The sequence below is a fragment of the Pipra filicauda genome, unplaced genomic scaffold, assembly GCF_003945595.2.
Source record: "Pipra filicauda isolate LSUMZ 115617 unplaced genomic scaffold, ASM394559v2 scaffold84_size4826128_pilon, whole genome shotgun sequence".
Classification (NCBI taxonomy): domain Eukaryota; kingdom Metazoa; phylum Chordata; class Aves; order Passeriformes; family Pipridae; genus Pipra; species Pipra filicauda.
Window position 1 is genome coordinate 38,759 of NW_024105031.1, and position 26,484 is coordinate 65,242.

Consider the following 26,484-nt stretch of genomic DNA (forward strand, 5'->3'; position numbering starts at 1 on the left):
TTCAGCCCCCTGTCACAGCAAACTCTGCCTTCACACAGAACTAGAGTGAGCATTTATAGCAAGTATAAACTGTTCTGTGAAGGGACCTGGCATGGCAGAGCAGTGTCTGCACGGAGTGAAGTTTTTTTGGCGTGGGTGGGCATGTTTGTTCCAAATAACCAGGAATGTGCAGCCTTGCAGCTTCTGCGCACACCTGCTCAGCTCTTCTTTCTCCCTCTCTCTTGCTGGTGATGTGGCTGTGTCCTTGACCAACTTTCTTGCCCAGCAAGCATAACCTCTACTGTGCTTTTAACAAGCTGCCCATTGGAGCTCAGTCAGCTGCCAGGGGTGGGTGTCTCCAGGCTCTCCTCACACCTGCATGCTCCTCCCTCCCCACTCGAAACTTCAACCTTAAAAGAAATCAAATAGAAGGGGAAAAAAAAAGGAGGTATTCACTGATGAAGGCTCTAGCAGCTGCTCGCTGTACTCATCAAAGAAGAGGAAGTGCCAAATACTTCCTTGTAGGAACTGTTTCTGTAATCAAAGTGCTCTGCGGTTGAGCTGCGAATGCTGATTCCCTCCCGCCCAATGCAGCTCCTCGGTCATGAGCCAGAATCAGAGGTAGCTGGCTGCCCACACCCTTTTCAGTTTACACTTTCGCACAGCAACACTCATACCTCTGTTTTCCTTGTGACATTCACCATTTCCTGGTGGAGTGAGAACAGAGCCAGGCCAGGCTGCTGCTGTGAGCACATTCACACTCAAGCCGGCACTGCAACTCAGAGCCCAGCAAGTTTCTCGTGAACAAGCACATACGCTTCATGTCCCCATCCTCAGATTATCTTGCCAAACTGGGAGGGTGGGAGAGTGGTAGGAACAGGATCATGTTTTTGCTGGGAAGTTCTGTCCCCCATTCCTCCCCCCATTTGCTGTGGTAAGGCTCTTCCAGCCAAACAGGGAAAAATTACTCGTGGCCCATCCAGAGGATCCCAGCAAAAGCTGGAAAGAGGACCAAGGACCTCCCAGGCCCTGAAACCTCTGTGGCTCACAGCACTGTTCAGAGGGCTCAGACTTTGTGGCAACAAGGAAAACCATATGCAAACATGCCACTAGAGAAAATATGCCAAGAAAAAAAGAAAGCATTTTTGAGCTGTTATTTTTTCCAGTGCTGGCCAGTCATAACTTTGGTTTTTGTGCGTGTGCTTTTTATTTAAACACCAATACCACACTACTTGGAGAAGCTTCTCTTATCTCCTAAAACAGTGCACACTCCAAATTACAAAATCAAGCTGGAAAAATCAAACAGATCTTTGCCCTTCATGTTCTGTTTTCCATCTCTCTCTCTCAAAACCTAAAGACTTGTCTTAATCAAACAGTATTGGGGCTTTTTATCCTCTACCATATCCTTTTTTCAGTTACAAAGTTATATTCTCCAAATTAATGCAGTGTTTAAAGTAACTATACCCAAAAAAGTCCTGTAACTTGTAGCAAATGAAGTGCACCAGAAAACCCCACCCAACCACCTGGCAAGCCAGACCAGGATCACAGGCAGACCGAGGTGCCAGCTCCCTGCCACTGTGTACCAGCGCAGCCTCTGTGACCTTACAGCAGCTGATGTTCTCATCCATTACTTCTGCTCTGTTCGTCTCAGCGTGCTGTCCTCCCCACCAGATTTCGTTCAGAGAAACAGAAAGGACACAGGAACACAAGTTTAGCTTGCTGACATAATGCCCATATTTAATCTTTTAAAACAAGAACAAAATCAAGAATAAAATCGAGAATAAAAATTTCATTTAAGTCATACAGTACATTAATCTTTCAGCAATGACCCAATCTACAGTACTCAAATGCCTGGCATGAAGTCTATTATCTCAGCATTTAACAAGTGTATAACCAGTGACACAGTAAAAGAAGAGCTCACAATACACAGCTAACACAATAAGTTTAGATTTTCTTCTAAGAGTCCAGCTTGTGTTTGTAACACATGGGTCACTTTTGAACCATTCTTTAATCAGCTTTTTGTTCAGTCAATCTGTTTGGGGCTTTTTTTTTCTGTTATGTGAGTTTTTCCATTATGTACAGGAAGATTATTTTCAATGAAATTGCACAAGTTAGAATATCTACCTATAGGCATACATGGTCAATCTAACTAAAAAATTTAATAAGCAGTAATTACTCAGTCCTGGTTATACATTCCTAAAGGCTTAATAATACAGTTTTAAGAAGAAAAAAAAAATAAAACAAAACACAACAAAACATAGTTGTAGGGTGGCAATCTCTGTATGAAGCCTCCTTCCCTCCCAAAACAACCAAGGGTTAACTGTACTTTCCATGTGTGAAACGGGATCTACAAAGAAGTAATTTCAGCTCCTAAATAATATAAAACATGTGACTGTGTCCTTTCTAAAGTCTGAATGGTTCAATGCATAATTCAGTGAAGCTCTCAAACAAATAATACTGGTAGGATGCAGACTGTTAACAGAAATTAGGACAACATGCCCCAGTAGTACATTTGGGTAGCAAAACTGTATGTATTAAGGGGCCATTATCCAGTGGTTAAAGCAGTTTGAAGCAGGACAGCTCTCCCTGCAGCAGCTGCAGAGGAAGGGAAAGGGTGGGATCTTCTGTTCCTTAGTCAAGGCTATAGCTGAATTTTGCCCACCTCTTACTCAAGCACCTGCCCTCTTCCTGCTCTCACCCCCTTACTCCCTTCTGAGGGGGAATCTCCAGCCCAAAGACAAGCTGAGCACAGCAGAGTGCAAGCCACCCCTCTATCCATCCCAGCTCCTGATGCTCAGGGACAGGCAGAGGTCTGCTCCTGCTCCAGCTCTACTGCAGGCATGAGGGCTCCCATCAACCCACTGTGGTGCAAAGAGGAGCTTCCGCAGCCTCGTGGCTTTCTGGGTCCTGGCGTCGACCACGTACATCTCGATGCAGTAACACACGGAGAGGTCCCTCCCTCCAGAGTAGTGTTACCAAACACTACAGACCCAGAGAGCTACCTCTAAGGCAAGTTAACTAAACACAAGGGTGATGCTGCATCTGCTTCCCACATTAGCAAAACAGAAACATAACTAATTAACACAACTGCTTTGACTTCTTTTAATCTCTCTTTTCTGGTGCCAGGTCTTGCTACAAATGAAAAAAAAAAAAAAAAAACCACAGAGAGCCACTTTCCTAGATGGAAAAGCAGCAGAATCTTAAGCCTTGAGAATCTGCTTTGTAATTTGCTACTGGCATAAACAACAAAAAAAAAGTCCCATTTGTTTGGTTGATTTTTGTGGTGTTTTTTTAAGAAAAAAAATACAGACCATCCAGTGCACCTTCTGTGCACATCACACACACTCACATGCACACGCACCAATAGAGAGCTCCAGAAGAACAAGCATGAGAACCACAAAGCCCAAATGGTGAAAAGACATGGGGAAATCTCACTTTTTTTTTCAATTCTCATTTAGCAATGAAGCAGCAAAATGATGTATTGCAAGAAATAAACGGTCACAGAACACACATACACCCAAACGCAACCATGGATACATTTTTCCCATTTTTTTTTCTCTGATACATGCTGTTAATTCATCTGATAATTTCTTTCTGGCTGTGCTGAAGTTTTTGAAGAGCATCTAGTGCTTCTTTAACCTTTATCAGAACGCAAGAACCTCAGTGGCAATGGACAATCAATCTCATTAGTGCCGCAACCAACCATCTCCACTTGAGATTCTCTACAAGCCCCTTTTGGAAGTTGAATCCGACTCTGACTCTTTAGTGCCACTCTTGGTTGTTTTTTTTTTTTTTTAAATTAACAAACACAGCATATTAATGCAAATTCGATGTTTTCTAAAAAATGCTCAGATAATTAGTTCAGCAATATGCAAAGTGCATCTATTTGGTTCTTTCCATAGATCACCTTCTGTTTTAAGTTTAAATTCCTTCACAGTTTAAAATATTGTGAAGAAATTATATGTATACTTTATGTATAGAACTATTTATATACATACACATATATACACACAACTCTGTACTTTATATAGCCATAAACACTCACTACTTAACTATTTATATTATATACACATGGCATGAACACACGCTCGGTGAAGAGTTGGTGCAGGCTGAAATCATTCCATTGCATTTAATGGAATAACAGCAGTGAAACCATGAGTGAGTTATCAAGAGACACAGACATACATCTATTAGATAAGTGAAAGACCAATTAAATCAGCTCTTCCTTTTTCCTATTAGCACTGGATTGCTCCCACCCCATTCCATGCTCCGTATGCACATAGTTATTTTGCGTTCAGTTTATGTGAGAGGGCAGTGGTGGTTCTTTTTTTCTAAATGAAAGAACAGTCCATATTTACGCGGGCTCATTGCAACCTCTTCTGCAGAAGTGTGGCACAGCTGGGTCTGGATGCCTTGGAGGACTCCGAATGCTGTGCCGTCGTTAGCTGAAAGCACCTGCCAAAGCTTTATTGCATGGTTATGGGACAGCTATCAACTGTTCACAGTCTGTGAACTCTCTCCAACAAGTGGTACAACTGTATAAATACATATTTTAGCACAAAACAGTTTAACACGAGGCAAGTCCAAGTACAAATTGAGACCTAAAGGCCTATGGGTGAACTTTAAAGGCCAAGAGTTCTTCAGAGTGCATGTTGTTTAAGGAACGCAAGTCGGGTAATTTCAAAAGAAGTTTTGTGAAAATAGACGCTTCGTTAGGGTGATTTTTCATAATTAAGGTCCTTAATGCACGGATTAGTGTTTCCTGAAGTGCCTCCACAGAATTGACATTTTCTATTCCGGAGCGATCTATACAGAAGGGCAGGGTGAGGAGGAGAGAGGGAGAGAGAGAAATTAAAAAACAGGAGGGTGGGGGTAAAAAACAAAGAAACAAAAAAAAGACTGAACAGATGTAGTTCGCAACATAAAGGCATTGCAAGAATCACTCAGCAATTAACAAGCACAAGAAAAATTAGATATTTAAGCCAGAAGTTTCAAATCCATATACTGAAAAGTCTTTCAAACATTATTTAGCATTATCTTTGCAAGTTAAGGAAGCTCATGCCAAACTGGCAGCATTCAATCACCACTTCTGTAATCCCATAGCCATATGTCCAGAAAAGGACAGACTGAAGCACACGCTTAAATATGTTGCTGAATCACAACTTTCAACATAAGGAGAGAGACAGGGCACATGAAAGTAAAAATTTCAAACATTTCTCAAAGCTGGACAGAGAATCCTAAACTTAAATTGGAGGTTTGAGGAGGAAATTCCCACTCGGGACAAGCCACACTCATATCTGCACTTTGGGATCCTCAGGGGCAAAGGGAGTACAAGCCTTGATACAAGTGGGCACTATTTCCAAGCACGTTCTGAAGCACTTACAAATTGAAACATGAGGCACCCAAAAACTCCCAACTGAGGAAAAGAAGAATGTCAACATCAAGATAAATATTATGCTTTCACATACTGCACTCACCCCACGCCTGAAGCATCTCTTTCAAGAGAGCTGTATTTAAGAACACACCTGGTATCCTTAGGTGGAACCTAAGTAAGCAGCTTAAAAGGATGAATTTTTAAGTAAAACATCTCACCTAATAACCATGAACAGCAGCTGTTTTTTTCCAAGCTGTAGCCTCTTTTCTTAAATGCTATGTAAATTCAGTAGGGCATGTACATACCCACGTGACGGACAGGAACAGAAATGTGCTTTGATGTGTACATGTACTTAAGCACTTTGCAGAACTGGGACATGGAATGACAACAGCTTTCTGGAGTAACACTGAGTCAGATCGTACAGTCAGAGTGGGAATCCCTTCCTTATGCTGTCAGTGTCAATCCAATCAGACCGCTCCGGTGAACAGAGCCTAGGAAGTCCTCCTGGACTATTCAGTACACTTCCCAACTGCTATGGGAAAAATTATTACATAATCCACTTAAGGATGCATCTTGAAGCAGTTAATGTGTTTTGTTCCCTTAGGAAAACTGTTCTAGAATCTTCTACTGTAACAATTAGGAGCTCTGATTACTACCAAACAATTCCACTCTGTGAAGACTGTCTGTTAGGTTTGATAGCTGCTGTTCAAGGTAACATGAGTGAAGAGACGTCTCTCTGCCTTTATTGATTAAACAATTATTTCTGCTTGCCCTGTGCTCTACAAAAGGTTGCTCTATTCCAAGCAGGTATGACAACATTTGCACAGAATGTGTCCGATGGAGTTTCTCAAGAGCTCTGTACAGTGACAATGGTACTGCCTTGCTTCTGAAGGTGGAAGAATGCAGTCCAACCTTTCCTGGCTGCCTCAGGCAAGTTAATGTAGTCTCCTCTCCTTCAATTAGTCCAAGTCTTTCTTCTCCCTGTCAGACTTCTTCCAGTTGCTCCCAGTGGCCAGCAGAAGAGTTTGTTAGTACCACTCCAGTAAGAGAGAATAGGAGAGGGTGTGTATTTTATATTCTTCTACCACAGTGCATCACCCTTAGTTAAGGTTTTATCTAGTCTCTAGACCCGCATGAACCACATTCTTTCAGCTTCGCTTCTACCTTGCTTTTTCCTTCTTCATTGCCCATGATCCACCTTGCTATCTCCCCTCCCTCTTCACTACATCCAGCTCACTGAAGCCAGAGGTGAAGCATTCTGTCAGTTTTAGAATGGTACCAAAGTAATTCCTTAGCACCACCCAAACAGGACCCTGCCTTTTCTTTTTTTTCCACAGGACGTGAAAACAAGAGGATGTACAGAGTTACACGCAGTCCTTGCTACTGTCCCTGCTTCTTCTGCATATTCTAAATATCCCTCGTAAGAGTGGTTATTCATCCAGTGTTATGTGGAAATGTTTCTGACAGGTATTCTCCCCAGTAGCACTACTTAGAGACTTACTTCTTTTTTTCCATTGGTGGTTTTGGGTTTTTTCTTAATTTTAAGCAACTGAAAGTCTTTTAAGAAGATTTTTAAGTTGTGCACCATGCTACTTTGTATTCTGGATCACCTAATCAGTATTCAACAGTCACACTCCTGTTTGCTTTTGGAACTGATATAAATCTTGACTGCTCTCTTCCTTTTCAATCTCCTCTTAAATAACTTTTATTCTGAAATGAAGAAGTCTTAATGGCCTTTTTCTTCCACCTTCAGCTCTTCTTACATTTATGGCATATTTTGCCTTTGCCTGTATCTCCATGTCATTCTCTCCGATCCCGTTCTTCAATTCTTCCTCCATCTCTAACTGTGCTCTACCTCCCCTTACGGGAAATGACTCTTTGTGTTACATCCCTCCTTGAGGAGTGGGGTGCAGGGGATTTGTCTTTCAAGATCTGTTTAATCAACAGATGCCCACAATCCTTCAGTTCTACAGGCGCCTTCTCCTCCTGGTAAACACTCACACTGAGAGTATCTTCCCCAGGAGCTCTGTTGGGGGCACTTCTGTTCTTCTTTGGTACCTGCTTGAGCATGAAGTTTACTCACTTACTTGCACAAAGGAATGACTGCAGCATTTCAATCCAGTCACAAGCTACAAAGTAAAGTTCACCTGAGATTTCTGACCTCACAGTAAACATCAAGGTTACTGTTGTGTCTGGAATACAGCTCCAACATCGACTAATGAAGTTGTACTTTATAAAACCCTAGAAGTGTTTAGTGAAGATGTCCAGGAAGGCTGTGATTAGACTGCAGATCACAAGGCAGCTAAGATACATAGCAATAATGTCCTAAAAAAAATGATCTGAAAAATCCTCAGCATCTGTGCAAGAAGCCTGAATACCTGTTGCACAGCTCTGACATTACATGCTGTACGTTACATATCATCCATAAGCTAATCCCTACTGGGAGCCAGCAATCAGAGTACTGCTTAAAAGGCTAGGGGACCCGACTCTGTGCTAAAAGAACATTTAACAGAACAAATACAGCCATTTACATTAAAAACAGTTGGCACAGAGATTGTGATATTCCGGGACCCAGTAGCTGAGCAAGTAAGAAGAGCGGCTGTAAGCCTAGTTACATTGCACAAGAAGGGAAAAGTCCTTATTTTAAAGGTTGCCTCCAGTTCTTGTCAAAAAAGGATAAAATTTGTAGAGTCTGGAATAGTAACTAATACTCCAGGTTTCTCTCTGCTACCTGAACATTTTCACTAACAGATTATAGTCCCACGCCTCCTTCACACTGACATTTGTTCTGGCTCTTCAAGCTCTGTGCCACCCTTCGCTCATCATCATGGCTTAGAGACTGAAGAGGCAACAGCTGCCCCCTCCTGTGCTGTAACATTTCAGTTCAGCCACGCACAAAGCTCTTAGACTGAACTGTCCTACCTTGTTTACAGAGGCTTCAAGTGCCTACAGCACCATGCCTGGGGTGCCCCTGCCTGATAAGAAAGACATGGGTCTGAATCACTCATGTGAAAGAGGTTCACTTTTTCAAGGACTTGAGTGCTCCCCAACTGCTGGCTTGCTGTCTAAATAGGCCCTAGGAGCACTCCTGCTACCTACCTCTAGAAAGCTTCTTAAACTGCAAGCAGGGATTCTGCATCTTGTATTCCAGGCATTATACGCAGAGCTAATGTGCCTAATTTGAGGCTTGAGATAATACTACAGAAGTAGGTGCTTAATCCTTCTTTGAATCTGGGCCAGAGCGTTCTGTATATCCAGCGACTGAAACAAGATAGGAGGCCGGTGAAGATGTCAGTGAATTGGCAGGCCTTTAGCGGTAAGAGGTCATGATGCAGATGACAGGGCTTTCTTGCTGACATAGGCAGAGATCAAACTGCTGGATTTAGACTTAAGTAAAATACACAGTAAACTTAAATGACAATACTTGGAAGTAAAAATACCACCTTATCTAAAGACTTATGCTGTGCAAGTCAGGAGTAATTTCGGCGATGCTGTCCTGTGAAGCTTAGAGGAGTCAGACAAATACCACCTAAATGGCCACAGGGCAGTTATGAGATGTGGTTTTGCATTCTATAGAAAGCAGCAGGAAAACGTAACCCCATTGTCACATTTTTTCAAAAGGCAATATTAGAAAGACTAGGTATGTAGAAAGTAGATTACAAGCTGCTAATAGCTTAAAACCTACTCAACTGCACTTCGACATGAAATAACAGGCTATACCTTTTACAGAAAACTTTCAATAGAGAGCCACATTCAAATCTTGACAAAGATGCAAGTTAACTTTCTCTCCTTACCAGCAGATACCAGGACAACCGCTGTAAACAAACTCATTTCCTCATCGCTAAGTTGCAGGGCATTTAATTTCTCACTAAATTCAAACATTGAGTTGAGCAGATCACCAGCTCCCATTGAATGCAAGTCATCCACACTGTACTTCTTTCCACTCAGGAAGGTGACTGTACGTTCCTTTGCATCAAACAAAGATGCAAATCGTACCATTAAAACCTGGTGAAAGAAAGAAAACACCAACAAAACCAGATAAATGCAAGTGCATTTCTAGAAAAGCCAAAGAAAAATACTAAACCTTTTAACATCATTCAAACTGTCTCATTAACTGTTCTACAAGCATTCTATACAGAAACTGTCAGCATGCTGTTGAGCTGTAAAACACAGTGCAAGCTCTGGCCCAGTAATCTAAGAGAAACAAACAAGTGGCAAAATTAGCGAGTGGATGCAGGGGAGGGGATACAGCACATGAAAGGGAGGAAAATTAAAATTTAAACCTCAGACAGTCTGAGCCACACGGACCATGTCATTCATAAATATGCCAGTAGGACAACTTGCTTAAGCTACTCAACAGCCAAAGGCATACAGAGCGTTAAAAGAAACATTTTTTTGGCCACACTTATGAGGAGCAAAATGAAGGTACCGAACCAGATTCTCACTTGGCACAAATTGGAGTAGCTATACAGAAATAATGCTGATTTTCACCACCTCATGATCAGGCCCCCTAGGCATTCTTTGGGAAAGTACCATGCCGCATCACTGTACCCACAGGAATGCTAATGAGCTCTGGTAGAAAGGAGCCACATGTGTGGCTTTCAGCTTTTGAAAGGCTAGGGAAGCACAGCTTGAGATGGCACCTGGTCTGTAGCAGCTGGGAATACCCCTTTGCTACAAGCACCAGGGCTGGAGCAGCTGATGTGAGCTAAACTTACCCCTCTGGGCTGAAATTTCTCCTGTGGTTTGTCAGTCGTACTGTGAAAAGTTTCCCTCTGGAATGGCTTGTAAAGTTCCGTTTGCTCATGTTCAACAACCTTATTTACATTTTCAAGATTTAAGTTACACAGAACAGCCTTTTTATTTGGAGAAAATGAACCAACTGGCATTGGTTAAAACTTCAGACTCACTGTAATCTCCTGGTGTGACAGCTGTCTCTTCTCACTTAACCTACATAACTGCATTAATTTAAATGTTTACTACAGGTGAGAGGAGAACCAGGGTTTCAAAGCCTAGTGTCTTTGACAAGCTTAAAAACAGGAATGTTCAAACCAAATGAAAATGTTTGAGAATTCAAATACCATTCATGCACATCCCATGACCTGCACCTAAATTTTAACGGCCAAATGACATGCAGCAACCTTGATGGACACATGAGCACTATGCACTATTCACTTTTGTCAGCTAAGCTCTATGTCCTGTGCTGACATTAACTACAGAGTGCAGAAACCTAGATGCAGAAGCCCTCAGAATACAACAAAGAAAGACAAAGGGCAGACAGACAAAGCTGAACTTGTGCATTAGCACAGACCCACCAGGTATTCAAAAACCTTTCAGTTCAAAACAGTACTCTCCCTACAGAACTGGGCTTTAGAAACAAACTTTAAATAATGAACAGCCAGTATTAACACTAGTATTCAAAACTGAAGCTCATAAAGTTGTGTTGACTTATACTAAGGCAAAGAGCTCACCTATAGATTTCAATGTCACCATTCTAACCTAAGGAAGAATTGACTGTGGCATAGCACAGGATTGATTAATTCCATTTCACTTCAAGCCAGACTCCTATTTGTGCATGCTTAGGATATACCTGATCAATCCTATCACTCAATCACAGCAACATAAGCACATAAAAACCTCCACACCTGAAGGTTGCTTGCTCACTTCCCTACCACCTGTAGTTAAATGACCAGGTTTGTGAGTCTGCCAAGAAGCTGAGTCACTACTCAAATGGATCTATTTGAGTAGTGACTTGCTAGCTCTACCATCAACTACATTTGGAGGGAAGGTGGGGAAGGGCCCACTGAAAACCAGTCAAGTTCCTTATTTTACACTCACTGCTTTTTCTGAGCTGGCTGTCATAGAAGCCATGCAAATGCCACCACAACACACTGAGCTCCCCAGTACTCCCAGTTCTAAAAACCTTTTTAGCTTACACGTGTGTGAATATATATAGCTATGCAGCTTCTGCACCAACATTGTCTCCATGTGTCTTCTTACCCTAAAATGAACAGCTCCTTGAATACGGGCTGCTAAGAAGCACAGTGCCAAGCCAACCACACCAGGCTTGGAGGCAGCATTTTTACTCAGGTTCTTCTATTAACATGCACACATTGGAACATCCCAGTTCAGTTACCCACAAAACAGAAATGACCTTGTATGCACCAGGCTTTCAAGATGCTTTTTTGCCTCTATTGCAATGGATTCATTAATCCTGTTGTGGTTTTTTTCCCCACTGCTCTTCAGCATCACTTTTTTTGTTTTCTGTTGCTAAGAGGCCACATAGGCCTTTAACTACAAGTACTAGCTCACTAACAGAAATCATTAATGTTTCTTATAAATAAGTGAAAAGTGACAAGCATGCAGCCATACATTATTATAAATTCCCCTGGATATAGAAACCTTCTTATCAGCAGTGCTTGTAACTGGCAAAAAAAGCATACGAATGAAGCCTGAGAAAAGCTCGAGGTGAAGAGAGGCCAAGACAAAACATTTTACTTGCAAAACAGAAAGATTTGGCTTCACTTTATAGGAACAGTCCAAGCCCAATTTTCCACCCTCCTTGAGGGTACTGGACAGCAGAGGAAGAAACTAACATTTCTGTGTAATGTGAACAGCCATGTAAGAGACTGTAGCTGAAGGAGTGAAAATACAGCCTCTATGCCGCAGGAGTTGTAGATGAATATTAAAAGGTCAAGAATACATACAACAGAAAAAATACAGGACAGCAAAATGAAAGCAACAAAGAAACTGACACACTCCAGGCATCAAGTCTTCCAGTATAACTTGTACCTTCCAACCCAACAATTATCCACCTTAGAACTGGGCCGTGTAAATGCCCAACACACTACACAAGAAATGTCATCAGTTTGGGTAAAACCAAAATCAAGCACACCTCTTTGAAAGAATAAATCAAGTAAACAAGTGCAAAGACATCACTAACTCTACCCTCTCCAGGAAAGCACAGTAACATCAGCTCCTCTGGCCCTCTATATTCAAATTGCACATTTGAATTCAAATTTCACATTTGAATATTTATAAAATGTGTATGATCTCCAACAGACTCAAGGGTCTGGAAGAACAACTAAAGCCTTAAGTAAAGGTCATCTTGTGAAGGTCACTAATTATAAAACAGCACCAAGCTCTGTGGTATCATTTCCAAATTAACACCACTAATGCACATATACGTCATGACCACAAGTGGATGAAATTAACCGCGAGGACCTAGAGGGATTAGTCCAGAGTAAGTCAGGCTGCAGCTGGCACACAGCACCTCCAGAGTTGCAGCAGTACAGCTCGTTACTACTGTTACTGCATTAGACATGGAAGCTTCAGACACTCCAGCTGCCACCAAAGGCTAGTGGTGACTGGTCAGGATAGATACTCTGGCTTTGGCAGGAAGCAGAGCGGCACAAGGAAAGACACAGAGAGCGTTAAACACATTTCTCAACAAAACTTGTAAGTCGACAGACAGCTTTCTAAACTATCCACCCTTCTGGATGCAGTACAGTTCTTCAGAGTAAGCAAAGGTAGCTATCAGTGTAACCACTGCTATACAAAATCAAAAAAACCCTAATTACCCATTTATTAATGTCCAGGGAAGAAGAATGGGTAGAAGGGCTGAGCAGTTTTGAGCTAGTTGGAAGAGGGACAGTTCACCAAGATCTGACATAACAGATCCTTTCGACACCACCTTGAGGAAAGCTCAGAGCTACCACTCATGAACATGCTGGTTTCACCTGATGTAACCCAGTTCTATTTGGTTTTGTTCTTACAGGGTCAGACCGATGCAGAGCTTGTCAGATTCACAATATACACACAGTGGTCTCACCTCAAAGGTCCCAGCTTTCAGAAGATTGACCTGGTCATGCTGGGAGAGATCTCGGAATCCTGGGATGCGCTTGGCAAACTCCACCACTTCCTTCACTGCAGGGGTAAAACTCAGGGAAAACTCTTCCCAGACTTCATGGCCAGATTTATTTGGGTCCACATGGGGAGTCTTACTCATTGGGCAGACCTGATGTTTACAAAACATAGAAAACAACTGTTAAAGATATCACTCCGAATCCTGACAAATACTTGGAAGAAACAATTTTATTCTTCTACAAAACTTAGTGATAATGACATATAGAGAAAAAAAGATCAGTATTTCTCAGTCATCTCCCAAAGCAACTAGATTTCTCCCCCTTCCTTTAAAACAACCAACCAACCAACAAAAAAAAATCCATGGTGGATTGTCAGCAAGTTGTTCATAAATTTGCTGACTATGGAAACTACAACAGTGTTTACTGCAAAAGATCTGACTGAACCAATGTTATGGGATTCGTCCCTGATCTCAACTGATGTCTGACAGCTGGATTTCTCTTATTTGTGTTATCCCTGTAATTTCACAGTTAATCATGATTTCAAAATCAATTGATTGCAATCTCACAGTCATGACTACATTCATTCTCCTATCTGTCTTGTTTTGCAGGCAACTGAAGTGCTTCAGTCAAGATGACAAAGGTGTCAACACTAGAGCAAGAAAGCGAGCCTTGGTTTCCTGAGTCACAGGTTTACACCCTCATTACAAGGATAATCTTCCTTTACAAGTTTTCTTTTACTTGTATCACTGAAGGAGGATGACCAAGGAACTGGTTTTCCAATTTTTCTCAGCCACAGGACGAGAAAATGCTCTTTCTTTTATACAAATATACAGCAATTTTTTAGTAGGAAAGTCTGAATCCATTACAATGAGATCAGACATATCAGTCGAGGCTGATTGCCAATAAATTCCCTCTGCAAGACCCAACCGGAAGCTCTGAGATATTTTCAGTTCTGCTTTCTAAAATTCACATATTTTAATGAAGTTTAAACCTTTTAATATTCATTTCACCTGTCATCATCAAGGATGAGAATTCCTTTTAAGTATTCCTCACAAGCATCCTAAATGGTGTACGTAATCCTACATAATGTCAGCAAAACAAAGGAAAAACTGTGAGATAGATTAACAATTCCTCAGAGCTGTGCTGTTTTGGCAGGGCATCTTGAATATGGTAATTGCCTAGCAAATCTTTGTGTGGAAGGTTCTAAGACTACAAGAATATAATATTTTGGCAAAAGGAAAGGCCTAGGCATACAAACAGAAGGATGGCAGATGCTAATCACTGCTCTGTTTGTAATACTGCAGTGGTCCACATAGATCTTGTTAAAAATACAGTACTCTCTGAAAATAACGAATCTCCTGCTCCTCATTGGACACAAAAATCACCTTAACTTCTAATCCTACGATCGTTTAGCTTAACCCACAGGCACTCAGTCCCAAAGGGAAACTACCACTTCTCCACCCTGTGCATTGTGTTTACACTGCCTTGACAGACCTGTGCCCAAGAGTCATAGAGTATCTCAGGTTAGAAGAGACTCATGAAGACAGAGTCCAACTCTCTGCTCCTTGCAGAACTACCTAAAACTAAGCCATATGACTAAGAGTGTCGCCAGGTGCTCCTTGAACTCTGACAGGCTTCCTATGGAAGCAGTTGTCAGATGTACAGTCACCAGCTCTCTTTAGAAGAACATCTTCAGAAACGACATGTTCTGCTTTTCTGCTTACAGGGGTATTGAGTAAAAAATGTCAAACCCCTGAACATCTGTCTCCATACTCGTTCAGAGCCTAATTACATGCCCTTATTGCTACTGACTCATTTTGGTTGGATCCTGATCTCACTGAGTTCTCAGGCAAAACCCTTATTCATGTCAGAGACTTGGGGCAGGGAGGGGGAGCTGCAGTGCTCTGTTGGATTCAGTTTTGTTTCCTCATCGTTGGCTGTGTAAAGCCTCCCTGCAGCTGCCATGCACAGGTCAAACTGACTGGTTGAGCCTCTGCAAGGCAGCACCACTCCCTGCCCGCCCATACTGATGGGTTTAACCTCTGCTTCTCAGGAGTGCCAAGAATGCCATCGTAGTGACACCACATACTTTCCCTGCAAGGAAGAAACGTTGGCAATTATTATTATTTGCCATGGTGTAGTGCCCAGAGTCTGCAATTAAGGTCAGACCCTCCTAGGGATGGCATAGTCTATATATGCAGTACCCAAAAAAGGGAAAAAAAAAAACCACACACACACAAAAAGCCCCAACAGAAAAACCGTCATGAAAATACAGCAAAATCAACAAATAAACACTTTCACTGTGGAAACTTTCAGGGGTCTTCAAGAACCTAAGAAGGATCTTTATAAACTAGGAGAAAGAAAACCACCAGCAGCTCAAGTACTTCAGAAAGGTCAGGGTCTCGCACTTCACAACAGGAGTGCAGGATGAGAACGAGGATGTTATGTTCTCTCATCCCAGGCGGTTGCAGTGATAAAGAGAAGGACAATCTATTTTAAGGGGCTTACAGAACTGGTTGCTTGAATAGCAGAGAAACAGCAGGTGCAAGGCAAATGAGAGGGATCTGTTAAGGAAAGACCAAAAAAAAAAAAACCAAACAATCAAAAAACCCGACAACCATATGCAAAAAACCAGGAAACATCCTTGTTAAGAATTCAGTGAAAAAAAATGCTCTAGTAAAGCCATCTAAGGTCCTCAAGAAAAGACCTACAGAAAAGACCCTGAACTTCTCTCAAGTGGTTTAGCTGCACATCTTCCTCCTGCCTCTGTTCCTATCTGAAGATGTTCTAGGGTGAAAAGGATGCATAGCCTGTGCACCCCATTAAAACAAAACAAACAAAAAAACCCCAACATCAAAAAAACAGCCTACCCAGCAAGAGAGACTTTAGAACACACTAGCTAAGCGTGTACGCTGGCTTGAAATCCTCGCCCTGGGGTCTCACCCCAGAAATTTGCTCTGAATACATTTAATGAAAATACAGTACATCTGACTGTGTAGATTATTTTAAAGTCTTCAAAAGGATTGAGTGAAAAGGGGCATTTATAAAGTGTTGTTTTCTTTTCAAAGTCAAATCACTTCAAAAAAACCTGATTTTTTTTCAACCAATGCTCTTTGATGTTCACCTACTTTCAGTTAGCTAAAAAATGAGCCAAGAAACCCCATCACTTGTATGATTTCAAATTCTCCACACAACTTGAGCTACTACCTCCTTTGCGACAATGTGCGCTATCAAGTTTATGTCAATATTTTAAGTTTCAGAAGTTTTGTCAACTGTGTGCAGCTCCATTGACTACTAAGACACAGCTGTATCACACCCACCACTAAGCCTTTCACTAAGTCAAATGAAGCAATTAATATTAATATACCAGATGCATTCTTCCTCCAGTGCTACAGGAGTAAGTGGTATTCTTGTTTGGAGAAAAGCCATCTTCTGGGATCCTATCACACATTCGCTGAGTATAACCGCTGGTGAAGTTCATGCAGTGGCCATTTGTGAAGCACATGGCATGCCCACTTGGATAATGCATTGTGCTTCTCCCTTTGTACTGTCCACCAAGGTGCTGCTCCCTTTCAGGGTACTGAGGGCCACTGAGGCCTCCAACACAGTGCTCACTGCTCAAGATGTACTGCTCGGTGTTCTTCGACACTCTCTCCCCACTCTGGGGCTGCATCATCTCTGCAGGGTTTTGGGACTGTTCCTGGTTGTACATGAAAGTGTCTTTGTGGGCTCTAGTGACCATCCCGATCACTTCTTCCTTAGCCATGTCAGCAGTAGGAGGGGGAGAAGGGCTTTTGATGGTATCCCGCTCTTGTTTGGGCTTGGAAGAAAGGTCTTCTTGAGGTGCTTGGTCTTGATGTTCTGTTAATGCTTCGTTGGGTAAGTGGCCACTGAACTGACTGTTCATCATGGACTTCATGGCACTCTGCATTTCAATCAGCATCCTCTGTTTTTCACGTTTGGGAATACGGCCAAATCGAACAGCTACCAAGGTGGAGAAACAGAAAGTGGTGGGAAGGGAAAAAAAAAAAAAATCAATCCTGAAAGTGTTGGCACACACACACACACAAAACACACACCCCAACCAAAAATCTTGCCTTTTAAGGAAAGGTTTTAACTGCTCTCACCAATACTACAGCAGGGATATTCCAGTGAAGTCAAGGAGTTTCCAGTGCACAGGACTGGTGTGAGGTATGAAATGCATGCTGTTGTTTGCATACAAACAGAAGGCAGCTCTAAAGCACAGAGTCTCTAAAGCCTTGTCCCCTTTTGCCTCAAACCTGGCTATGGAGCATACATGCAGTTGTGTTAATTGACGAAGTGTTGGGCTTTAAGTTTAAGATTGGATCTATTAAATCAGCACAACTTTGTGAGCTGACAATTAGCTGAATGTAAACACAGTCCATATCATATTTGAATAGAAGTCCTACAAGACAGGTCCTCAAGGACTAATTATATAACTTGTCAAAACAATAGAATCAATGCTGAACAAAGCTTACCTTGGCAAATTTCCTTGATAACTTTGCCTTGACAAGGACATTTTCTGCTGGCAAGGGGACGGGCATCATTGTGGCTGCAGCACTTTTGACCCTGTCCTAGGGAATCTATAACTGCCTCTACCACCCTGTCCAACCACAGCTGCACAAGGGCTTATAACCAGTTTCGACTGATGTAATTATGTTCATGCAGTAGTCCATCATTAATGTAACTAAGTCTCTTTCATTAAAGCAGGTGCAACCTTGTGCGCAAATAAGTGCCTAGGGGATGAAATAACTCCTATGCACGACAAGAACTCAGAACAATTATTTAAAATAAGTTTTAACACTCCACCCACTAAATTATTAACAGCCCAAGATTCCTAGTTCTTGTGAAATAAACAGCCAGAGAAAATTAAAAAGTGAAACAGAAGGAAGAGTTCTGGTTTGTGTCAGTAAGTTGTAGCAGACAAGTGAACTACACTTTCAGCATTACATATTAAAAAGTCACAAGGAGTGGACAGCCAGCAAGGTGGTCAGAGACACAGCTCAACACTACTATTTCCTCCTTGTCTTTCCTCTTCCTCCAAGAAAAGAAAGAAAGAAAAAAAGAAAGAAAAAGAACGGAGTAGATACATGCTCATCCTATGCACCCAAATCTAATTCTTTAGGCTCTGTAGCAATTACTCTAAAGCTATCAGCTTGGGCAGAATTCCCTTTCATTGAAAAAGCAACAGTAACAAAAGAAAAGAGGGGAAAAAAAAAAATATGAGTCTTGTTCAGCTTCAGGTAGGATACACAAAATTGAGGCACTTGTTACAACCATCCCCCTAACAGACCACTGCAGCATATCCCACTGCATCAGCCTCCACAGGCAGGAGAACAGCTCTGCGGCTGTCCGCAGTATTACATTACCAGTCCAGGAGAGTCATGGAGCAAGAAGGCAAGCTGATCTAAATGTTCTCAGACAGTGAACCTGCTCTTGAGAACAGGGCTAGCTGCATTATCTGCCATTAAGACCTTCAGCAATCAGTTTTGAAGTGGGCAGCAGATTCCCTCTCAGAGGATCCCTGCTCAGTACAGGAACGTACCATCTCTTGACATCCCAACAGACAGGCATTTTTTGAAACGACACTGCTGGCATCTGTTCCTATTCATTCTCATTATAGAGCAGTTGTTATTCTTCAAGCACTTCTTATACTGGATGTTTTGCTGAATGCTTCTTCTGAAAAAACCCTGTAAACAAACAAACAAAAAAGCCCCACAACTATCATTACAGCACATGTCAAATTCTTCTGCCAAGATTCACTTCTCTGCAAGCACAGAAAACCTCACTGTCTCTCATCAGCTGCTTCAGAGCCATCAGCCCCAAGTGATTTTAAAGAACTTGATACTCCTCAAGACTTACTTCCCCTTTGTGTGTGATCTATATATAATGCTAACTAGTTATGATTTCTAATTACAGAAAATACTAAGTTGTTCCCCGCACAGTCAGCACCGAGTATCTCCAGTATTACCTCTAAGACTATACTAACAGTTTGTAAGATGCTCTTAAATGCCTCTGACATCAAGTACAAATATGGGAGTCAAAAATCAGATCTTTTGACACCAATCTCTGCAGTTTGGCAACAAAACCATCCTGCTGCACCATATGACCTTCAAAGGTGGTTCTTTCACACAACGCTTAAGCTGATAAAACTCCTTCAAAGAACATAACATTTGCAGTGTTACAGATTCAGAAAAATACACATTTAGTGATGCATGAACATGGAAGCACCCAGTTCTGGCTTTCCCTGTGGTAAAGAACTGCTTTTCCAAAGCTATTTTGTTCTGTGCCCCAGTCCAGGTGACAACCCACACCCACTATCTCTTAATGCAATTAACATGCACATGTCTTGCGTGACATGATCCTTACCACCTCTGCCTCCAGTTCTTGTTCTCTGCCACGCACTCCAGGTCAGGCAGGATTGGACAAGGGGTGAGAACAGAAAGTACTGCAGAGGTTGGAAAATACTGTGTATTGCTAAGTGGTTTGCCTTTTCCCTACAACTTCTGAAATTTCTCACATTTAACAGATAAATACACAGACTTTTTTTGGCAGTATCACCCCTTTTCCCCAATGGGGAGAACTTGAGCACTTCAGCAGCAGAAAGGTGAGCAGAAATATAGCTCACCTTGCAGCCCTCACAGGCATGAACACCATAATGAAATCCTGAAGCGACATCTCCACAGACTTTGCAAAGAAGAACCATGCCATTAAATTCTAGAATCAGAACAAAAAAGTCAAGGATATAGAAAACCAATGACAACTGCAGGAACATGTTTCCACCTTTTAAAACCTGGACTTAAATCAAAACACATCAGGTCAGCTCAACATATGAAAAAGTACAGCAGAAGAACAGACACCAACAATGTACCAAACCGAACAGTTCAGAAGGTACTAGGGCAAAGGAGGGGGGAAAAGACAAACACGAAGCACTCAACAGAATAGGTAGAAAGCACATATTCAATGGGCTTTCAATCACAGTAGCACTGCACTCAACTGTAGAAAAAGAAAGTCTGCTTACATTTAAGCACTTTTAAAAGGACCATTCAGTTAACTAGGCCACTAAAGTTCAGGCTCAATCTGTTTTTCCCATCAGGACAAGTAAGCCTATAAAAGGCTAGAGTTTCCCTGACAGAGAATAAACATCTTTTCTTAAAAACCAGAAATATGAAAGGACACTTTATTATATATTAAAAACAAGCCATACACTCTACCTACTTGATAACAATTTAGGACTAGTAACTCAGCCACATCTACATATGTAAAGACCACTCATTTGAATGCATATCCAGAATAGCGTGCTTGCACACTTGAACTCAAAAATACCTTCTCAGCCCTGTAAATATGCTCATGGTTTGATTTTTTTAAGTTTTCCCCCACCTTTTTTATTTCAGCTTGTCAATAAAGATTTTATTGCAAGTCCTAAGTCCTGGTCTAACACTGGTTTCACCAAAGCCAATAGGAATTTTACTAGTGACTTCAGTAACCACAAAGTTACCTTAATACAAGAGAAAACTGGAAATACTCCCACTATTCTACCAGAAAAGTAACTTATTTGACATTTGAGTTTCATTTGTAAAGAAGAACTAAAACATCAAGGTTTTCAAAAAGAACTAAACCACAATTTTTATTTTTTTTTTAACACAACTAGTACTGAGCTAGAAGTGTTATCTATCTGTCTATCCATTTGAACAGTTTACCAGAGGTTTCATCTCAGGAACTTCTGCCCTGATACCAAGAAACCCAGTTACTAGGGAATTTTTAAAAAGAAGTAAAGGTTCTTGATGAACTTAGGGTAGGAACACCTTAAAAAAAAAACCCAAACCTTTTAAGGTAGAACTTCTATATACTTATTCTAGCTTTGTATCAATCCAAAAGAATAAAACAATTCTGCCAATAAAAGAACTGAGCCTCCAAAAGACTAAATTCCAGCTGAGAGTTTGCTGAATCACTCATTCCAGTGCTCAGTTTGATTTCTACCCTTCCAAAACTGTTCAAATATACTTCTCTACCGTTGATCTTCTCCAATTACCAAAAAAAGTGTGAAGCGAATAGGTAAAGTTAGATTGTTAAATGCATTTTAAAAGGCTATCCTTTCGTTCCAGTTTACAAGTATTTTGTTTTTTACATCCACAAATTAAGACTTGGAATCAAAAAGATAACTGTTCCAACTGCAGCTATGTAAATATTACGTTCAGGTAATTTATTTATTTTGTTCCTCAAAACTGGGGGGGAAGGAAAGGTGAAGGGGCAAGGGAGAGCATATGAAAAAACAGATAAACCAGATTTCCAAGACCGCTCCATAAATACTCTTGAAGGCAATTTCTGATTACTATTACCTTTGTTTCGTTACTTCCTTTTAATTGCTTGATTTTACTAAGATCAGTCCTCACGAAAATTTGAAGTAAAGCCGGATTGTATTTACGGACTGTCTGAAGTCAGCAGCAATGGGACCTCCATCTTATTAGCATTTGTATGGCAACACCCGCTGTATTACCACACACATAATGCCAAAAGATAAAAATGGAGGCTTTGCTATGTGCCTTCACCACAAGCCACACGGAAGACCTGGTTGTAACATATGAGGTTGTAATATATAAGGGGGAAATGGTGTTTTAAGGAACCAGCACCAAACATACTTGTGACTCCATTATGGCCTTTTGTCAAACCAGCAACACTGGACTGGTTTGTTTTAACAGTCTCCTCCAGCCGATCGTTCTTCGGTGCCCCATCAGAGCCTTCGCTGCTCCGGCCATTGCATCCGCTTTCTGAGGAGGAGCTGTTCGGAGAAGATGGCACAGGCGAAGAGGATGACTGGAAACCGCTGTCTGAGCTCTCACTGTGACATGAGGCTGGGCTAGATGCCGAGCTCGAAGAGCTGATGTAAGCTATCACACCCCCTAAGGCAAGAAAAAAAAGGCGGCACGTAGTGACATAACCAGCAGACATGCACCGCTGCCATGTGAGCCATGCCGTGACCCAGCACCACCAGATCAGCCATTACGTGCTCCTGGGAGCACTCCTCTCCCTTCCTCCCTCCCTCCCTGAAGTCTGTTTGTCTCCATTCGTTTTCAATGGCTGACCTCCCAGTCTGCCCCATTCCCTTCTCCTGTCTTATCAGCCTTCTGTGATCCAAGCCAAGACGAAATGGCAGAACCAACAGATGGAGCAACAAGCCACGGTGCTGTAAGGATGGGGCAGCAGGGAGAGAGCATGGGATTGCCCAGGAGAGGTTTCCCTGGGCACCCTCTGAGCAGAGCTCATCTGGAGCCACAGCAAAGACAGGATCTTAGAGCGCTGTGGAGCCAGAATGCAAACAAGCTAGGTTAGCAACAGAAATAGGGCAGAGAGAAAGCCTTCATGCAGGCTATGCGCCAGAGGCACAGAAAGGAAGGGCTGGGAGGCGCTCATGATGCAGAAGGGAAGGGGGCAAAGGAAAGAAATAGCACTGCAGCCTGGTTAGCCTACTGAACGCCATTTGTCCGATTGCAAGCCTTTGTAGTGTTTCTAACAGCAGCTGAACTCCAACTGCTAGGCTGCTATTGCAAACAGTCTCTGTCCTGCCATGTCTTGCAATCTGACGCACTTGAGAATCCCTCAGATGAAACAGCTTTTTGTCCTCAGGCAGACCGGGGAGCAGTTCTGGCTTTTCACAGGCTCCTTCTTGCTTGTAAGCAAGAGACATTGTTTGCGCTTCATTTGAGTTTGTCTCCAAGACTCAGCATTTCAAAAGTCAATATAAAATCATTTGATATTTCACACAAAAATTTCAACAGCCATAGCCATGCAACTGTTTAAATAAATTAGACTCGGTATCTTCTATGTTTTATGCCTCTATTGCTCTGTAGAGTCTCTTCACAGGCAACCCATGACATTGCAGCAAGGAACTCCACATGCCAGTAAGAACTAAAAACTTAAAAAGGGCCAGGCACTGCTTTCCTTTAGAGATAAAAAGCATTGGTGTCTGTAGAGTCCTCAATCAACTGAATTGGCATTACAGGTTGGGGCTCTAGCCCTTTACATCAGCCATCACCTCCACACATAAAGGCAGTGGTGTTATACAACCCTGGACACATCACTGCTTGCAGGGAGAAATTCTGACTTACAAATTTTAAATACTTCTATCAGCTGTAATGATCCTCTTAGCATCTCTGCAGCAACTTTTCCTCTTTAACATTTAACTTTTTTTCTACTAAGGAAACCCTTGGTGAAAAGGTTCCCTACAGAGCATGCAGCCCAGGAACTCCTGGAAGAGCTGCCTCACAGCAGAAGTCAGACTAAGGGGCCGTGTGACACGTGCACTACACAGACTACTGCTCACGTTTCCAGACACTGGTGCCCCTACACCCTGCCACAGCCGCTGTTCTCACACAGATTTTTTAAGAAATCCTCCACACGGCACAGCACGCATTCCGGATCAGGTTTTCGGAGAAAGGAGGATTGGCAATGGAGTCACGGGTTCAGCAACAGCATGAGAAATGAGACATCCTCAGACACCCATGCTAGGCTAAGACACCACCTGTTTGACAAAGGTCTGTGCCATCCCCCGGTGCTGCACGCGCCTCTGCCAGGTGCCAGGTCAAAGCTCACAGTCCACCTGGTCCATGGGAGGCACCCGGTTTCTCAGCAGGCGCCATCCTTATCTGCAAGGGGCAGACCAGGACACGCAAGCACAGCACAGCTCCTGCAGGGAACTCCATATTTCTCCACACTGCCACCGCGCCCCGTTATCTTTAAACCCTACTCATAAAAGAGATTCTCTTTTTCCTCAGGGGTAACACCAGTGTCATACGGAAGCACAGAATGAGTGTGTTTATGGTTTCACCCCTCTTCTTCTGAAAGCCGGAGGAGCCCCAGATAGCTGGGTTGCTCCTGCACCCTAGAGAGCCCGGCAGTCTTGCCTGCGTCACAGTCTAGGTTCCCCGTATTTTTATTTCAGAAGCTGCACTTCCCTATGAACTCTGGTTTTGTTTGGTCAGCAGTCAAAAGTTGAATCTCTCACACAGCGCAGGGTGACATCTCAGAACAAAGAGCACAGACACAGTGACCTCTGTGCGTGCCCGTACACGTGCACACGCACGCCGCTGCTCTGCAGAACGGGGATACCGGGGCGTTCGGCGGGGAAGGCAGCGTGGGGACTGGGAATTGCCCGGGCTTTGCCTCGAGAACCCGATGGAGGGCGGTGAAAGGAGTCCTTGGGGCTACGCGGGGCCGCGCTGCTAACGTTGCTGCGGAGGCACCTTCGGCTGAGTGACGAGGACCCTTCGGGCTCTACCTGGCGGGGTTTACTTGGGAAGGGAGGCGGGGGCACCGCGCCGTGCCGGCATTTCATTTGCACAGCCATCCGGGAAGCTGTACCGCCGCAGGGACGCGCTGGCTGGGCGATGAACCCGGCCCCAGGACGCTGCGGCAGCGGGGGCTCCCCGGCAGGCACCCCCGACACCGCCGACCTCCCTCGTTAACCACGCGAGAAGGGAGCGAGGACCGCGGTCCCCGTGCCCGCAGCTGCCCTCCCGCCCCATCCCATCCCACCGCACCGGGGCTGCGGCTTTTCCCTGCCGCGGTCACGCGGCGCCGGGGCTGGAAGCGCCGGGCCCGCCCTGCGCTGCCCCCGGGCCGCCCCCTCCCCGTTACACAACGCCGCCCCCGCGCACCGGGACGGGCCGCGTGCCGCCGCCGCCGCCGCACACGGCCGCACCGCGTGTCCCCCCGCGACCCCGAGCGCTCCCCCCGCCCCCGCGCCGCCGACCCCGGCCACCCCCCCGCGCTCCGCCGCGGCGGGGGCGGAGCCGCGGGAGCCGCGGGGGCGGGGCTGCCCGGCGCCGCAGCGGCGGCGCGGCCCCACGTGTCCCCGGCGCGCCCCCGCCGCCGCCGCCGCCCCGAATGTAGGTCACCAAAACAGCGGCCGCCCGCGCGCCTCACGTGTCCGCGCCGCCCGCTGCCCCGCGCCGCCGCCCCGCCGCTATTATGCAATGCGCGCGTCACCGCCCCGCGCGGCCAATGAGCGGGCGCGCCGCGCGGAACGTAAACACAGCGCGCACATGGCTCGCCCGGCGGGTCCATGTGAGGCGGCGCGGGGCCGTCCCGGCCACCAGCGGGGCCGGGGCCGGGCAGCGCCGCCGCCCGCCGCGCTCCCCCCGCCCCACCGCACCCCGGACCGACCCCGCCCGCGCCCCCGCGCCCGCCCGGCCCTGCGGGACCACCCCGAGCAGCCCGGCCGACTGCCCCCGCGGCGGCCGCCCCCCGCTTACCCGCGCTGACTTCCATGGCGGCCACCTCCCGCTGGGGTACGGGCGGCGCCGCGCTGGGTTCCACCGGACCCGCCTCGGCTCCGGTCGGCGCGGCGCGGCTCCGCTCGGTCGTTGTCCTCCCAGCTCCGTGTCCCCGCTGCCGCAGCCCTACATGCAGCCGGCGGGAGGGAGGTTGAGCGGGAGGCGGCCGCGCTGTCGCCTGTCAGAGCGGCGGGTGCACGTCCCCGCCGCGGCGCCCTCCCCTTTACAACAAAAGCGCTCTCGGGGAGCCGCGCAGAGCGAGTGCGGCACCGCCGCCCGCCCCGCCCCGGCCACGCCCCGCCCCGGCGGCCGCCCCGCCCCGCCCCCGGCCGCCCCCCTCACCCAGTGACACACTTTCCGCGCCGGCGGCAGCGCTCACGTGCGGCGGGAGCGTGCGGGAGTGGGGGGGCACTGCGGCGGCGGCGGGGAGCGCACCGAGCGGGGGTGTCCTCCCCCGGCCGGGCGGTGCGGCAGGGGAGCCCCGCTGGAGTCACCACCGCCGCCGCAATCGGCGCTCCGCTCGCCCACCGCGGGGCACGGCGAGGGGCGGCGGTGTGTGTCAGCCGCTCCACCGCCGAGCACTGGCAGGAAATGCCACCGCTCTGATTGCCGCAGCTGGCGAGCTGCTCGCTACCATCCCGACACGAGCATCTGACAGCTCCCAGTTCCAACTGTCAGCACTCCGTCCCCTGTCAGCCGCGTGTTTTCTCGTTGCCGGGGAAAAGGAATATCTAGGAGAGACCCCTTCAGCCGCATGTTTTCCCTTTGCCGGGGAAAAGGAAAATCCGGGAGAGACCTCCTTCGGCAGTGCACACACACTGCTGCAGACATAGTCTCTCCCTATGCAGTCATAGGGAGAGGCCATCACGCTATTGCTTCCAATCTTAGTCTCTCCTATTTACAGCCAGGACATGATTTTGTCACTCCCAGAGAGATTCCAGCCTCTAATATCTTCTACCATGCAGTGATGTCT

The 26,484-nt window shown here is 44.9% G+C and overlaps 1 protein-coding gene across 1 annotated transcript; it reads right to left on the reverse strand.

Annotated features, from left to right (window-relative positions):
* Positions 1-1,689: 1,689 nt before the first annotated feature.
* On the reverse strand, positions 1,690-25,752 carry NR1D2 (nuclear receptor subfamily 1 group D member 2). The gene is made up of 8 exons (XM_027744897.2): positions 25,491-25,752; positions 21,879-22,139; positions 19,868-19,956; positions 18,785-18,929; positions 16,586-17,202; positions 13,185-13,370; positions 9,148-9,358; positions 1,690-4,785 (listed from the first exon to the last, which is right to left on the reverse strand). Exons 1-8 carry the CDS (start codon positions 25,504-25,506, stop codon positions 4,589-4,591), a joined length of 1,722 nt encoding a protein of 573 aa, XP_027600698.2. The 5' UTR covers positions 25,507-25,752; the 3' UTR covers positions 1,690-4,588.
* Positions 25,753-26,484: the final 732 nt, after the last annotated feature.